A 15,364-nucleotide genomic window follows, 5' to 3' on the forward strand; every position below is an offset into this window, starting at 1 on the left:
TAATAATACTTTATTAGGCTAATAAACTAATAAGCAAATAAAAAAAACATACAATACAGACAAAGGGAACACATAGACCCAGTCACTTCTCGAAAACCAAGACACAATACAGACAATCAATGCAAATACCAACACAAAGATTCCATGGTTTATCAAAGTCAATATAGTGGCCCCTGATAAACAATAGTGACATACAATACAGACAAACAATGCAATTACCAACAAAAATATCCCATTTTTTTATCACAGTCAGTATTGTGGCCCCTGATAAACAAAAGTAAAACAAACAGAGCTGCAAATACCAAAAGCTATAAACAAAAGTAACACACAACAGCCAAACAATGCAAATCCCAAAAATATTCCACTATCATAGCCAATATTATGTCCACTACAAAAGCTATAAAGGGAGAAAGAGGAAGAGAGAGAGTGAGAGTGAGACACAACGAGAGAGAAATAGAGATAGAACCCAGTGCCTTAGATTGAAATTCCAGAGCAATAACAAAACACAACTCAAAATTCCAAAATTCTCAAAAACCAAAAGCTGAGATTCAAACCCATCACTTAAAAATGGCATTCATAAAAGAGAGAGAGAGAGAGAGAGAGAGAGAGAGAGAGAGAGAGAGAGAGAGAGAGAGAGAGAAACAGAACCTTCGCAATCTGCTCAGCACAAACACTCTGACGCTATCTGGGATTGTGCTTGCTGATTTGTGGTTTTTTTGTGCAAGTCTATGGTCATGTGATGAGCAACGGATAAAAGATTAGGGATTGTGGTCGCTGATTTTGTTTTTTTTTTTTTTATGTGAACTGATTTAAGGTTTTTTGGTTTAGTGAATGTCACATGAGGGCCACACGACTAACTAAGGGCAGGAATGGAACTAATTAGGGTAGATAGGCCACGTGGACAATAATTTTTTTTTTCTACCATTTGCCATGTGTACATTTTTAGTCTCTGATATAACAGCAGAGACCAAAACGGGAAGCGTTTTTGAAGATAGAGACTAAAAGTGGTAAAAATAAAATCTAGGAACCAAAGTGAGAATCGCCTGAAAATGTAGGGATGAAAATGTGATTTTCGCCTAAAATATATATATTAAGATGCATAGTATAATTTTTACATGTAAAATTTAAGTACTATTGATAGTAATCTTTATATTTTTTTTTTAACTCTTTAAAAAGTCTTGTAAGTATATTATTAGGTAAAAAATGTAAATTGTCCATTTTTTTAAAAAAAAAATTATGTTTTTTAATTCTAGACTCTTTGGTTTTTGTACTCAATAACTCAATTGAATAAATATTTATGATATTGTTCCACATTTGACTCTAAAATTAAGAAATAAATCTCTCTCTAAAAATAAATAATTTAGGACACACAATACAAAATTGGACTTCAATTGTAGAATCTAATTGGATTTTCTTTAAGCTTTACCTATTAATATATACTAACTTGTAACCTTATACATATGCATGGATACACTTAAAAATATACAATAAGATGCATAATATAATTCATATATATAATTTAAATATAAATATTATTGATAGTCATTTTTATATTTCGTTAACTCTTTAAAAAAATTTGTATGAATATTATTAGGTATAAAATGCAAATTATCCATTTTTAAAAAAAATTATTGTGAAGCACTTTTTTTTTTCTTTTTACGATTAATTTATTCTAGGCCCTTTGGTTTTTGTACTTAGGGTATGTTTAGATACGACTTATTTTGCTGAAAACTGAAAACTGAAAACACTGTAACAAAATAATTTTAGATGTGTGAATAGTGCTGTGTGGCCCATTTTTAATAAAATTTTTGCTGAAAAAAGAGATTTGTGGTTCCTGTGAACAATGCACGAAACCCACTGAAAAGCTGAAACAGCTTGTCAAAAAAAAAGCCAAAGCGCAAAACGTGGTCTTTTCATCAGTACTCAAACGGGTACTTAATAACTCACTTGTATGAATATTTATGATGTTGTCCCACATTTTATTCTAAAATTAAGAAATAAAACTCTTTAAAAATAAATAATTTAGGACACATGGCATAAAATTGGAACTCTAATTTGGAATTCTAATTTGAGTTTCTCTCTACTTCACTTATTATTATTATTATATAGACTAGCATGTAACTCCATGCATATAAATGGATATACTTAAAAGATATACATTAAGATGTATAATATAATTCTTACATATATAATATAAATATTATTGATAGCCATTCTTTATATATATATATATATATATATGTATATATATATATATATTAACTCTTTAAAAAGTCTTTGTAAGAATATTATTAGGTAGAAAATGTAAATTGTCAATTTTTTTTTAAAATTTTTATGTTCAATAATTCTAGACTCTTTGGTTTTCGTATGGAATAACTCACTTAGATGGATATTTATAATGTGGTCCCACATTTGACTCCAAAATTAAGAAAGAAAACTCTCTCATTTAGGACACTTAACACAAAATTAGACTTCAATTGTAAAATCTAATTGAATTTTCTCTAAGTTGTACCAATTAATATATATATATATATATATTGTAGAGACCTTAAAGATTGTTCCCGGGGAGGGGTTCTCGGATCTCCTTCCTCACAACTCCACACAATAAAGATATAATTAAATAGTGGGAACAAAATACTCTACAATGGGAAACACAAGAAGTGGACCTCTTTTCTCATTAAAAACACTTTCTTTTCTATTACAGATGCTCATATGTCCTTGGGAAGATTTTTCTTTTTCCCAAGGTATATCACTAAATGTTCCTCTCTCTCTCTCTCCCTCTCTCTCTCTCTCTCTCTATATATATATATATATATATATTTTTTTTTTTCCTACGATAGTATTTTTCTCTCTCTCTTTCTGGATCCCTCTTCCATTTGGCCTCTTTCCCTTTTATATCTTCCATACTCCTTCTCCTCCTTCGAGCTATTCTGCTTCTACCCATAATATCAGTGATATTTTTCCGTTACTTTATCGGTTTTCTCACCTTCTTATCTTAGGATTCTGACAGCCAAGGGATTACGTGTACTGTTCAGGCTGTCTCATGTGCCAGAGGTTAGGTAAGCCTCCTCATTAAATGTGGAGGTAAAAATCTTCCTCCTTCTTGCACCTTCTAGGAGTTTCCCGTGGTTGCTAGTATCTTCCAGAGACCACACAAAGATCATCCATACCTTAAGACTTGGCTTATGCTAATAACTTCCCATTCCCACTGTAATGAGCTAACCGTGGTGCTCCACCTTATACTGAAACACCTATGGTGACCCAACTTTCTCCCCGGATTATTAATCTTTAAGCATTCCTCTCAGTTGAGAGGTAAGGCCAAATTACTCTCCCGTGGCCTAATGACTCTTTGGGCCCTAGGCTCGAGTAGAGATTGTTTCACTCCCCCCCCCCCACACACCCACACACACACACACACACACACACACACATATATATATATATATATGCATACTAAATTAAGTGTTAATTACTATTCTTTGATTCATTATTCAAATTGCATATAATTATAAATTACAAAAAACTTTAAGTTAACCAAGGAAGTTATAAGAAATAAATATAATAATCTAACTATGGATTCATTAAAATATACATCCAATAAAAAAGTATTGAATGATGTACAATTGCTTAAAGATATATCAAGTTTTTCTTAAATCCAATTCTTTATTATATGGTCAATTTTTAATAATAATTAATTTTTTCTATCATTAATACATTGATACCTTGTAATATTCTTCTTGGTAAAACGCCACTATTTCTTCAAGGATTCTGTACGGGATGCTACTTCCCCTCAAGCCCGTTGTTCATAAAACCCATCACAATAATGCCACATGCACAAGGCCCTGAACTTGTTGGGCCTCGGGTCTTGGGACCTCATGCGTGCATGTGTGTTCTATTGGGCTTGTGAACTTGGTCCAGGTAAGCCTTGTCGCACATCCAAAGCCCAAAAACCATTTTTTTAGCCATTATGACGCCAAAGGTGAAGTTGAGACCCTGCTTGGTCGGGGAATGCAATTTCCCGGGACGGTGAGTCCTAAGATGTTTGGCATTACCTGGGAAGTATCGCTGCCGAGCAAATCTTCTAACGTGGGAACTAGTCCCAATGCCACTCTTGCCACCCCCACCCCCAACTAAACACCCACTTAAGAGTGATAACATTGGACCTCCTTTCCCACTCATCACAAAAATAATCATCACTCTTCCACTAGTCTTGAGCTATAAATAAGAGATGAGAATGAAGAAAGGGGGTTGGCAATTTTAGAGAGTATACTGGGAAAAGATAGTGGTCATTCTAAAAGAGGAAGGAAGTAATTCTGTGAGGCCTAGATAGGAGTTGAGAGAATAAGTGTATAGGGGTTGTCTAGCACAGAATCATCCATAGTAGGAAACCCAAAACCCACAATATATATAAATTGTGAACCCAAATAGAGGTTGAGCCCAATAACCACATTTTGGGTACACACAGATTCCTTCCCTAAAAAATTATTATGATTTTCCAAAAAATTAGGAAGCAACCCCTATGTCTTGGGAGCTTAAGGAAAAATTTTAAGATATTTTATAGTTAACCAAAGAGTGAGTATTGTATTCGTCTTGACTAAAAGGGAGTCAAATCTTTTAACTAACCACGTGTAAATGATAATATGATATTTTTTTTTTTAATATGGATACGTTAAGTTGTTATTGGTTCAAATTTAAATTCACAACTTAAATTACTTTTTTACCTATCTATAACAACCAATAACAACTTGCCACATATGATTTGTTATAAAAATGTTGTGTAAATGTTGTGAATATAACATTTCTCTAATTGTATAGCCACACCTCTACTAGGCAAAATGGATGGGGGATAAAACAATAAATCTAGGACACAATTTTTCACCACAGTTATTGTGGCTTTGTTTATATATAATAAAGGTAGATATGAGTAATAAGCGCCTATGAAAGTGATGTTACTCCAATCACAACTTAATGAGTTATAAAAATAATGTTTTTTTTTTTTTGGAGGGGCGGGGGAGCTAAAATATTTTTTTCATGTCCCTAAAGTTTACATGAATTTCTTTGAAAGATACTCTTATGGTTAGCTCAGCTAGTAAAGTCTCTGATGGTTGTATAAGAGATTTGGGGTTCAATCCCCGCCTACACCAAAAACTAATTAGTGTCTTAGTTTGATAATAAAGAGTTATTATCAGGAGCGGATGCCATAAGTTGAAACTCTATAAAAAATAAAAAATAAAAGTAGGTAAGGGTAATGTATTGTTGACTTGAAATGTGAAAAATGTTTTTTTTTTTGGTAAAAAATGTGAGAAATGTACATTTAAAGTTTGAACGTGAAAAATATTCAGTCTAACCATAATTACAGTATGAAAAGCCGTACACTCAAATAATTATAGTCAAAAACTTGTGCTAATCTAAAATTCTAACTTTTTTTTTTTCTTTCCTAGAAGTCTTCTTTTGTTTTATTTTGTTAAATTACTTTTCCGAAAAAGTTATGGTAGCCTATTATTGACTTCAGCACGGCTTGATACTTGCTGCTCTCTTACCCAAAATCTATTAATAATTTTTTTTCCTATAAATATTAATGTAATTTATTGTGGTTGGTCAATAATAAAATAATAATTTTTTTTTTCAAAATGGATAAATAGTGAGGGAGGGACTGGTAGAGTTCAAATCACATGCATGAAACATCACAAATTATGTCACTAAAATAGTGTTAATACTATCATGGGCGGCACTAGATGTATTTCATGGGGTTCAAATGAACCCCGACTTTTTATTAATTAACAAATTTTATATTTAATATTTTTTTTACTTGTTTAATCTACCATTAAAAATATTTTTTCACCACTTAAATTAAATTTTATACACCCTGGTTACATATTAACTTTATTCATTTTTTTCTCAAATCACTAACTTTATAATAAAAGGTTATTATAACATGATAACAATACACATATATGTATCAAACCCTCTGTAATTCCTGATTATTAAATAATATTATATTTACACTATACATGTACATATTTACACACATCACGATTCACACATATTACTTCATAACAAAAAAATAATAATGCACATATCTGCAAACACATTCATGTACCTAACAAATACTCTCTTTACTCTCAGAATCAAAGATATTGAGATAGAGAAATAGAGAAGAGAGATGAGAGATGAAATGAGATTTATGAGAAAGATTCAAGCATTTGATTAGTTAAGTAGGCACTTAGTGTATTATTAATGTATGAATGAGTGTGATTGTGTGAGTCAATAATTTCATATAGTGCAAATGGGTTGAGTTTTGCCATTTAGTTTAAATTATTTTTATAAAAACAATGACAAATAGATAGTGATAATTTTATATATACAAACTTAACAAAATAAAATGGTCATATATACCCACATTGACAATAGATAATAACAATTGATAATGAACTATCATGTAATGATGTCAAAATATGAAAACTCGTAAAAGGAAATTGTAACATTTTATGTATTTATGCCTTTTTTTAGTTGTTGATAACTCAATATATTTAAAATTTCTTTTCATTAATTTTTGTTTAATTTAAATTTCTAAATGACCCCCTTAATAAATTCCTGGAGCCGTCACTAAATACTATTAATTTGTGTAAAAATGATATTATTTCAACAATAATTTATCACCTTAATAAATTATTATTTATGAAAAATATTGTGAAACTTGTTTTTTCTCTAACTTAAAAAGATATAGCCTACATTTGCTATGCTATTTTCTCTTTTTAAGTGATAGAACAGTGACAATGACAATCAAATATTGTTTAGGGAGTTTTAGGTTTATTTAACTTGGTTCTAACAATGCACTTTTCAAGCTATTTATTTAATTTTCTTGAATACTCATATTTTTCCTTCAATTTATTGTAATTTTTTTTTCTTAATTTACAGTATTTAATTTGTTGATATTTAGGATAAGAAAGAGTGCAAAGTTACATGATATGTCAATTGAAAAGATAATTAAGTTTTTGGAGTGATTAATTGGAACGATAGTTTCTTAAAATGATCCTTGATTCAGTTATTGGTGTATTGTTTTGTTATTTATGGGTCAAATAGTTGTTATACATACACTAGTGTTTTTTTTTTTTGTGAGAGAGTTTCAACCTATGGCGTCCGCTCCTGATGATAGCTCTTTATCATCAGACCAAGACACCAATCAATTTTTGGTGTAGGCGGGGATTAAACCCCAGATCTCTTATACAACCATCAGAGACTTTACCAGTTGAGCTAACTGACACCTACTATATACACTAGTTTGTATCATGAGTGGTAAACGAAGTTATAGTATAAATATAAAAATTCAAACATTAATGTGGCTAAAAGTTGCAGTAAAACAAACATTATCGTATAACACTTGTATGCTTATATATAATTCCTTTTCTTATATAAAACTTATAGAGCTTTCAACTACTCAATTAATATATGTCCACAGTCCACACACACACACACAAAATACTTGTGATATGAGATTCATAGAATTTCATTTTGGTTCTAGAAAAAATTCCCGCAAGAAAAGATTTTTGGTTTCGTACTAAACCCTGCATATATACTTTGTTTTGTTAATAGTTTGTACTTTGTATTGAAAAGAGATTTTGTGTGTGTATTATAATTAAAGGGATTTATTTGATGAACATTGTTTACCAAAAATAGTTGCATCAAATAAATTTTAAATAATTTAATGCATACACGTTAAAACATAAGGATTTTATTAATTTGAACAATGCTCATTCAAGATAAGTCACTTATTCAATTGACACATGTCCATTTACACATGGACACAATATTTGTGATATGAGTCTCATAAAATTTCATTTTGGTTCTAGAAAAAAATCCTGCAAGAAAATGTTTTTGGTTCTATCCTAAAACCCTACATACTTTGTTTTGTTAGTTTGTACTTTGTATTGAAAAGAGTTTTTTTTTTTTTTTTGGTGAAGGATTTTTGTTGATGAACATTGTTTACCAAAAATAGCTGAATCAAATGAAAATGCTAAACCCAATTTCATGTGTACGTGTTAAGACATAAGGATTTTATTAATGTAAGCAATGCTCATTCAAGATATGTGTATCACTTAATTACAATCCATTCTTAGGGAAAAACCTTTACCTTCAAAGTTTCCAACCATGACACCTTTTATAGTTAACCCAATACTCATACTCAAGGGAATATGCTGTCTTTTCATAATTTTGGCTGCACCTAAATTATATATTTAGGTCATCTACATAACATTAGTAGGGATGAAGCTAATTCGCTATTTTTATTTATTTATTTTAAAGAATTTGGTGAATCTTATTGTGATTGAATATAATTTTTATGTCCACAAAAATTTACTAAGATAGAGGTAGTTTAATTTTGAACATGATGTTCATTTTAAGTATCCCAAATTATTTGTCTTAACAAATTTCAAGTATTTTTTGTCTCATTTCAAGATTAGGCAATTCATCTTTAATAAAAACTTTAGCTTGAATAGGAGGTTCATTTTAATCAGATCTCAAATTCAATTAATTTAGAATTCGTGAGCGAAAGGCTTGGTTCTCCAACCTTCTCCTAGGTCTAGAATAGCCATTCCTTCTCTTGAAGGTGTCTTTGTACCTCGAGGTGACAGGTTTACCTTCGAGGTTTTGTGGGTTTTTATGTTTTTTGGGGATTGGGAAACAGTTTCTTCTTTTTATTTTCTTCCCTATGGAGGATCTTACAAAATCATGGAGCTGTTTAACCCTCTCTGATGTTGAAAGTTCGAACCTCCAACTCACAGAAGAAGAGGCAGTGACTGAATATGTTCTTGCAGCCAAATTCTTGACCAAACGGGAACTCAATATTGAAGCTATTGCCAAAACGTTCTCACCCATTTGGAGAGCGAGGAATGGTTTCAAGGTTCGGAAAGAGGGAGACCATGTGGTGTTATTTACGTTTGATAACAAGACTGAGATGGAGAAAGTACTTGCGGCAGAACCATGGAGTTTTGACAAACACCTCATGGTTTTACAACGGTGTGACAAAGATATTGATGTTGTGGATATGAAATTTAATATGGTTACCTTCTGGGTTCAGGTACACGACATCCCCGTGCGTTTTAGAACAAGAGCAGTGGCAGAAAAGATTTGTAGAACTATTGGCACGGTGAACAAGCCAGCTGAGGATATGGATGTTTAGGGTGATGGTTTTATTAGAGTTCGAGTCACGGTTGATATATCATAGCCTTTGTGCAGAGGTAGAGTGATATCCTTGGAGAATGGTAAGGAGTTATGGGTGTCCTTTAAGTATGAAAGACTCTCAAATCTTTGTTATTGGCGTGGGAGTTTGACACATGATGACAGAGACTACGAACTATGGCTGGAGAGTGAGGGTACACTACCAACTGAAGCACAACAATTCGGACCATGAATTCATGCACCACCTTATACGTCATCACGACGAATACGGTCACAGTCCCTGGTTTTTATAGTAACAGACCAAGTGGTTGTCGGAGTACAACTACTGCTGCTGAAACAAAGACAAGCAAACCACCTCCAGTGGTGGTTTGGAGAACAGGGCCTTCGCTGGAGATCATAAGGCCAGGAAAGGAAAGAGCAGAGTCCACAGAAGAGGTTGTTATTATCCCAGATTTTCAGGAGCAGAATCCGAGCCAAGTGATGACGGTTGAGGATATTTTCAAAAACCCGAAATTGCAGCAAAAGAATTTAAATGCTGAGATGTTTGAGGGAAAATTGCAGGAGATAGACCGAGATATTGGTATATTCGATCCCATACCAAAATTATCCTCCAAAAATATCCAAGCCACGGATAAGGAAATTTTTTTGGAATCCCTCTCAATTACTGACGTGGAACAAGACAAAAACTTCCCTGTCAACCACGCCTGCCCCTATCAGTTTTACTTGATACACTAAATATCCCGGGAAGTAATGAAGGCACATGGAAAAGAATCCAGATCTTGTGTTGGAACTGATGTCATTATAGAGGAAGCCGTGGGAACTAAAATACCCACCCGACATGCAGATGGTCACTCTGAGTTACAAAAAAAGAAAATTAGTTTCTCCGATGGGCAATGAAAACAATAAGATATTGGCGAAGGCTAGTTTCCAGTCCCGCCAGAAGCAATGAGTTTCTTATGTTGGAACTACCGCGGGTTTGGGAACCAGCGGACGGAAGATCAACTTGCAGAATTGGTGCGGGCACAAGCTCCCTCTGTTGTGTTTTTAGCCAAAGCATGGACAAACAAAGCAAGGCTAGAATTAGTTCAAAGGCGTATAGATTTTAAAAATAAATTTGAGGTACCAAGGAGAAATAAGGGGGGTGGATTAGTAATGTTTTGGAAAGCAGACTTTGATCTTGAGGTCGAAACTTTTTCCAAGTATCACATCGACACTACTATCAATAAGAACAAGTAGGATGAATGGAGGTTTACAGGCTTTTATGGGGAGCCGGAGACGCAAAAGAGACAAGAAGCTTGGGCTAAACTACATAGCTTAAGAAACAGGGGTCCAACACCATGGCTATGTGTGGGCGACTTTAATGAAATTACGAAGCAAAATGAGAAAAAAGGAGGGAGGATTCAGCCCCACAGCTAAATGCAACCGTTTTAAGATGTTATGGATGAATGCCGATTCATGGACTTGGGTTTTGTTAGAACTCAATATACTTGGCACAAACACTTTGTTGGGTATACAGTTTGGGAACAACTTGATCGGGTAGTAGCAACAAATGAATGGTTCTCCTTATTTCCTGGAACTAAAGTCCATCACCTTGATGTCACCCCTTCGGACCATAAACCTCTTTTGATTGCACTGGAAGGTATGGAGTGTCATATGAAAAAACCATTTCACTTTGTGCATATGTAGACGTCTGATGCAGGTTGTAGCAGAACAGTTAAAGCGGTTTGGAAGGAAGACAGTGCTGAACCGTGGGGCACAAGAATTTTTAAAAAAGTAGATAAGTGTGGGAAGGAACTAGAAAGCTGGAGTAGAAAAAATTTTGGTAATGTCAGGCGCGGGTTAGAGAAAAAGCGAAGACTCCTTGTGCAAGCCGAGGTGCAAGCAATCAGATGTAGTGATTCTAAACGTATGAGGCAACTTGAGATGGAGATCAATTTATTGATGGACAAGGAGGCGAAGATGTGGGCTCAGAGATCGCGGGTTTTGTGGCTGAAAGATGGAGACAAAAATACACGGTTCTTCTATAGTAAGGCATCGCAGCGGAGGAGGAAAAAATATATCAATGGCTTGTTTGATGATTCGGGTAGCTAGACCACTCATCCCACACGGATTTCTGCAACATTTTTGAACTTTTATCAGAAGCTGTTCACTTCAAGCAATCCGAGTGGCTTTGAGGCAGTTTTGGACTCTATTTCGCAATAGGTAACGGCTGAGATGACAGACTTGCTTGTTGCTGAATTTACTTCAGAGGAGATTGAGAAAGCTTTAAAACAGATGGCACCGCTCAAATCACCGGGTCCGGACGGCATGCCACCATTGTTTTACCAAAGCTATTGGTCCTTGCTTGGGGAAGACATTGTTCAGGCCATTTTGGAATACTTGAATTCAGGTTCATTACCTCCCTCCCTTGGTCATTCTTTCATATCTTTAATTCCTAAAGTTAAATCCCCAAAATATATTTCTGAATATAGGCCAATAAGTTTGAGCAATGTTTTATATAGAATTCTTGCTAAAGTTTTGGCTAATAAATTGAAAAAGATAATGCCACAGCTTATTTCATAACATAGAGTGCCTTCATGTCAGAGAGGTTGATTACAAATAACATATTAATTGCCTTTGTGACGCTCCACTATATGAGAAACCATTGCACTGGTAAGACGGGCTATATGACTTTAAAACTAGACATGAGTAAAGCTTATGATAGAGTTAAGTGAGAATATATGCAGCAAGTTTTGGTAAAGATGGGTTTTCATGACCGTTGGGTTAAACTTATGATGGAGTGTATTACCTCATCCACATATTCAGTCTTGATCAATGGTGAACCCCATGGACACATTGTTCCCACTAGAGGTCTTCGTCAAGGAGATTTCCTATCTCCATACCTCTTCCTGATGTGTACAGAAGGCTTTACATGGCATGATTAATTCAGCTGCAAATAATGATGAGATTCGGGGGGTGTCTATTTGCAGAATGGGACCTCAAATAACACATCTTTTGTTTGCAGATGATAGCTTAATTTTTTGTAGAGCCAAGGAAGCCAAATGTCAAAAGTTGCTGGACTTGTTGGCAATCTATGAAAAAGCCCTCAAGAAAATAAATAGATCAAAAACAAACCTCTTCTTCAGCAAATCAACCCCTCAAGACACGCAAGAAGTGATTAAGCAAACACTTGGTGTCCCGATCATCCATCAATATGAGAGCTACCTCGGGTTACCCTCTTTTATTGGCAGAAGCAAGAAGGACAATTTTGCAAAAATAAAGCAGCAGGTTTGGAAGAGATTACAGGGCTGGGAAGGCAAACTTCTGTCACAAATGGGTCGAGAAGTCTTGATTAAAGCAGTGGCCCAAGCACTCCCTACATATACAATGTCATGCTTCAAGCTAGTGGGGACTCTATGTCATGAAATGGAGGCACTTATTCAAAAGTTCTTTTGGGGTCAAAGAGGAGACAACCGCAAAATCCATTGGTTGAAGTGGCAAGAGCTATGCAAACAAAAAACCCAAGGGGGTATGGGCTTCAAGGATTTATCCTTTTTCAACGATGCACTCTTGGTGAAACAAGCTTGGAGATTATTGCATGATGAGCACTCTCTATTTTATAGGGTGTTCAAGCCAAAATTCTTCCTGGATTTTTAATAATGCAAGCTAAGATTCCAAACACTGCCTCCTATGCTTGGAAGAGCATTATCCGTGGCAGGGAGGTGATTAGGAAAGGGGCGCAATGGAGGATTGGAGATGGACATTCGGTCAAAATTTGGGGTGATAGGTGGATTCCTAAGAAAAATAATCCCAGGATAATATCACCAATCTTGCACGGTCAGGCACATGCAAGGGTGAGTTGTTTTATTGATCAACACCAGAGGATTGGGAAAGATGATCTCCAGGAGCATATGTTATATGAGTTTGAAGCAAATTTGATCAGAAAAATTCCACTATGCAAATCCCAGCAGCGAGATGTTTTGATTTGGCCGTTTACCCCTGATGGGGAATACTCGGTTAAATCAGGTTACAAATTTCTGCAGAATGAGGTGTTACGGCAACAATTGTGCCCCTCAAATACTGATACACTGAAGCCTTTGTGGACAACGCTTTGGAGTCTTGATGTCCCTGGCAAGATTCGTAATTTCCTATGGAGGTCCTGCAGAAACTCCCTACCAACTAAAGATAATCCGATGCGAAGAAAAATCATATCTGAGGATCAGTGTGAACAATGCAAGTCCCACAAGGAAGATGTGTTACATGCCTTATATAGTTGTCCAAAACTCAAAGACGTGGAGCAAAAATCCACATTGGACTCACAGCTCACTGAGACAAGCCAATTGTTTCATCGACCTCCTTGGAATGATATTGGCAGAAAAGAATGAGCCTGAAATTATTTGGTGGGTAGTTTGGGATCTTTGGAATCGAAGAAATAATATTCGACTGGGGAAATCTAGCTACAATCTTAGCCAACTATTGGAGAAGGCAGTGGAAAGAAGGCTTGAAGCAACAGCCCCTCATCAGACCCGTAATGTAGCAGCAGCAGCACGAGTTGGCTCGTGTACAGCTCCTGATCTGTCATGGTACAAAATTAATTTTGATGGGGCTATTTTTGAGGAGGAGGATAAGACCGGACTTGGTGTGGTCATACGAAACTCAGAGGGTTTGGTCATGGCTTTGCTCTCACAACTAATCTCTTTACCTTACTCTATAATTGAGGTTGAGACTTTAGCAGCAAGAAGGGCATTAGAGCTAGCAGTGGAAATTGGGATTGATAGAGTGATCTTGGAAGGTGATTTGGCAGTGCTGATGCAGACCTTGAAGACTGGTACTAGTTCTCTTGCCCAGTTCAGCCGCATAGCAAACGACATTTTGTTCCTAGCTTCGTATTTTTCTGATGTAAAATTCTCTCATGTAAGCCGATTCTGTAATAAGGTTGCTCACTCACTTGTGAGATGGGCACCTCTTTCCTCGCCCTTATCAGTCTGGAGGGAAGATATCCCACTAGACGTCGAACCTGTATTCATGGCTGATCTTCTCAGTCTTGCAGTTTAATAAGATTGGTCTTGATTCTTAAAAAAAAAAAAAAAAGAATTCGTGGGCAAAAGGGTTGTTTAAGAATTAAGGATTATAAACTTCATGAGTTTAATTGGTATGGGGCAAAAACTAGTGAATGTATTGGTCCATTTTAAAAAACGTTAATTTGGTGGTTCCTTCAATATATACAAATATTGCTAAATAATAATTATTGTCAAAAACCTTATAGCTCAACTAGTATTTTTTGTTGTTTTTAATGGTGAAGTTAAGGATTCAAATCCCACTTCCTCAACTATTGGATTAGAGAGGTGCTACGTTCGTAACATTTTTACAACATTTTTACAACAAATCATAGGTGGTTAGTTGTTATTGGTTCAAATTTGAACCTAACACTAAGATTACTTTTTTGCCCCAACAATAACAACCAGTAACATCCTGCCACTTAGGATTTGTTGTAAAAATGTTGTGGACATATCAGTTTTCATTAGATTATTTAAAAAATAATAATAATAATCATTAACAATCGTTCAAATGCTCATGATCCACCTGTGTAGACAAATACATTAAGTATCCCACAAAAATTTCATGACTCAATTTCAAGTTGCCTTAAAAAAAAATCCTTGACAACTAAAAATTTGTTTATATAATTGAAACTTTAAGAGGAGTTTAGAAACCCCTTTAACAAAATTTGGAGTTGAAATGTATCAAATATTTGTATCTCTTAAGGAGAAAATGTTAAACACATTTTTTTAAAAAATTCCTTTCAAACAATCATAGCAAAAATTCAATTCAAGTATGTCGTTTAAACTAAAAATAATAATCAATTTAAGACACATTCCATTCTAATCCAGATGATTCAAAACTGGGGCCAAGCCACGCATTCATGTTCATCCCTGACGACATTTCCATCACCTACCCACGGCTTTCGATTGAAGACTTTCATTAAGCACTCCAAAACCATTTAATTTCCTAAAATTGTTTATTGATTAAACAAATTTGAATTAAAAAACAAACAAACCAGGTACATAATCAAACATATTTTCCTTTCCCCCCTTAAATGGTTTATCAATCTTTTTGTTCATTTCTCTAACTTCGTTAATCCTGAGATACACGACCTAATCTTGGGCCAGGACCATTTTGGCAATAATCTCGAGGAGGCAAATATGACAAA

General features: G+C 34.6%; 1 protein-coding gene across 1 annotated transcript; it reads left to right on the top strand.

Annotated features, from left to right (window-relative positions):
• The first annotated feature begins 12,815 nt into the window (after positions 1–12,815).
• On the top strand, positions 12,816–14,211 carry LOC142635413 (uncharacterized). Its single transcript, XM_075809569.1, has 2 exons — positions 12,816–13,296; positions 13,532–14,211. The coding sequence occupies exons 1-2, from the start codon at positions 12,816–12,818 to the stop codon at positions 14,209–14,211; spliced, it is 1,161 nt and encodes a 386-aa protein (XP_075665684.1).
• Positions 14,212–15,364: the final 1,153 nt, after the last annotated feature.

This window comes from Castanea sativa, chromosome 5, assembly GCF_040712315.1.
Source record: "Castanea sativa cultivar Marrone di Chiusa Pesio chromosome 5, ASM4071231v1".
Lineage (NCBI taxonomy): Eukaryota > Viridiplantae > Streptophyta > Magnoliopsida > Fagales > Fagaceae > Castanea > Castanea sativa.

Bases quoted from the DNA above. Each gene is read 5' to 3' on its own strand.
- LOC142635413 (XM_075809569.1), top strand. From the start codon at position 12,816: ATGCAAGCTAAGATTCCAAACACTGCCTCCTATGCTTGGAAGAGCATT. The intron at 13,297-13,531 runs GTAATTTCCTAT...TGATATTGGCAG, and splicing joins TGATGTCCCTGGCAAGATTC to AAAAGAATGAGCCTGAAATT.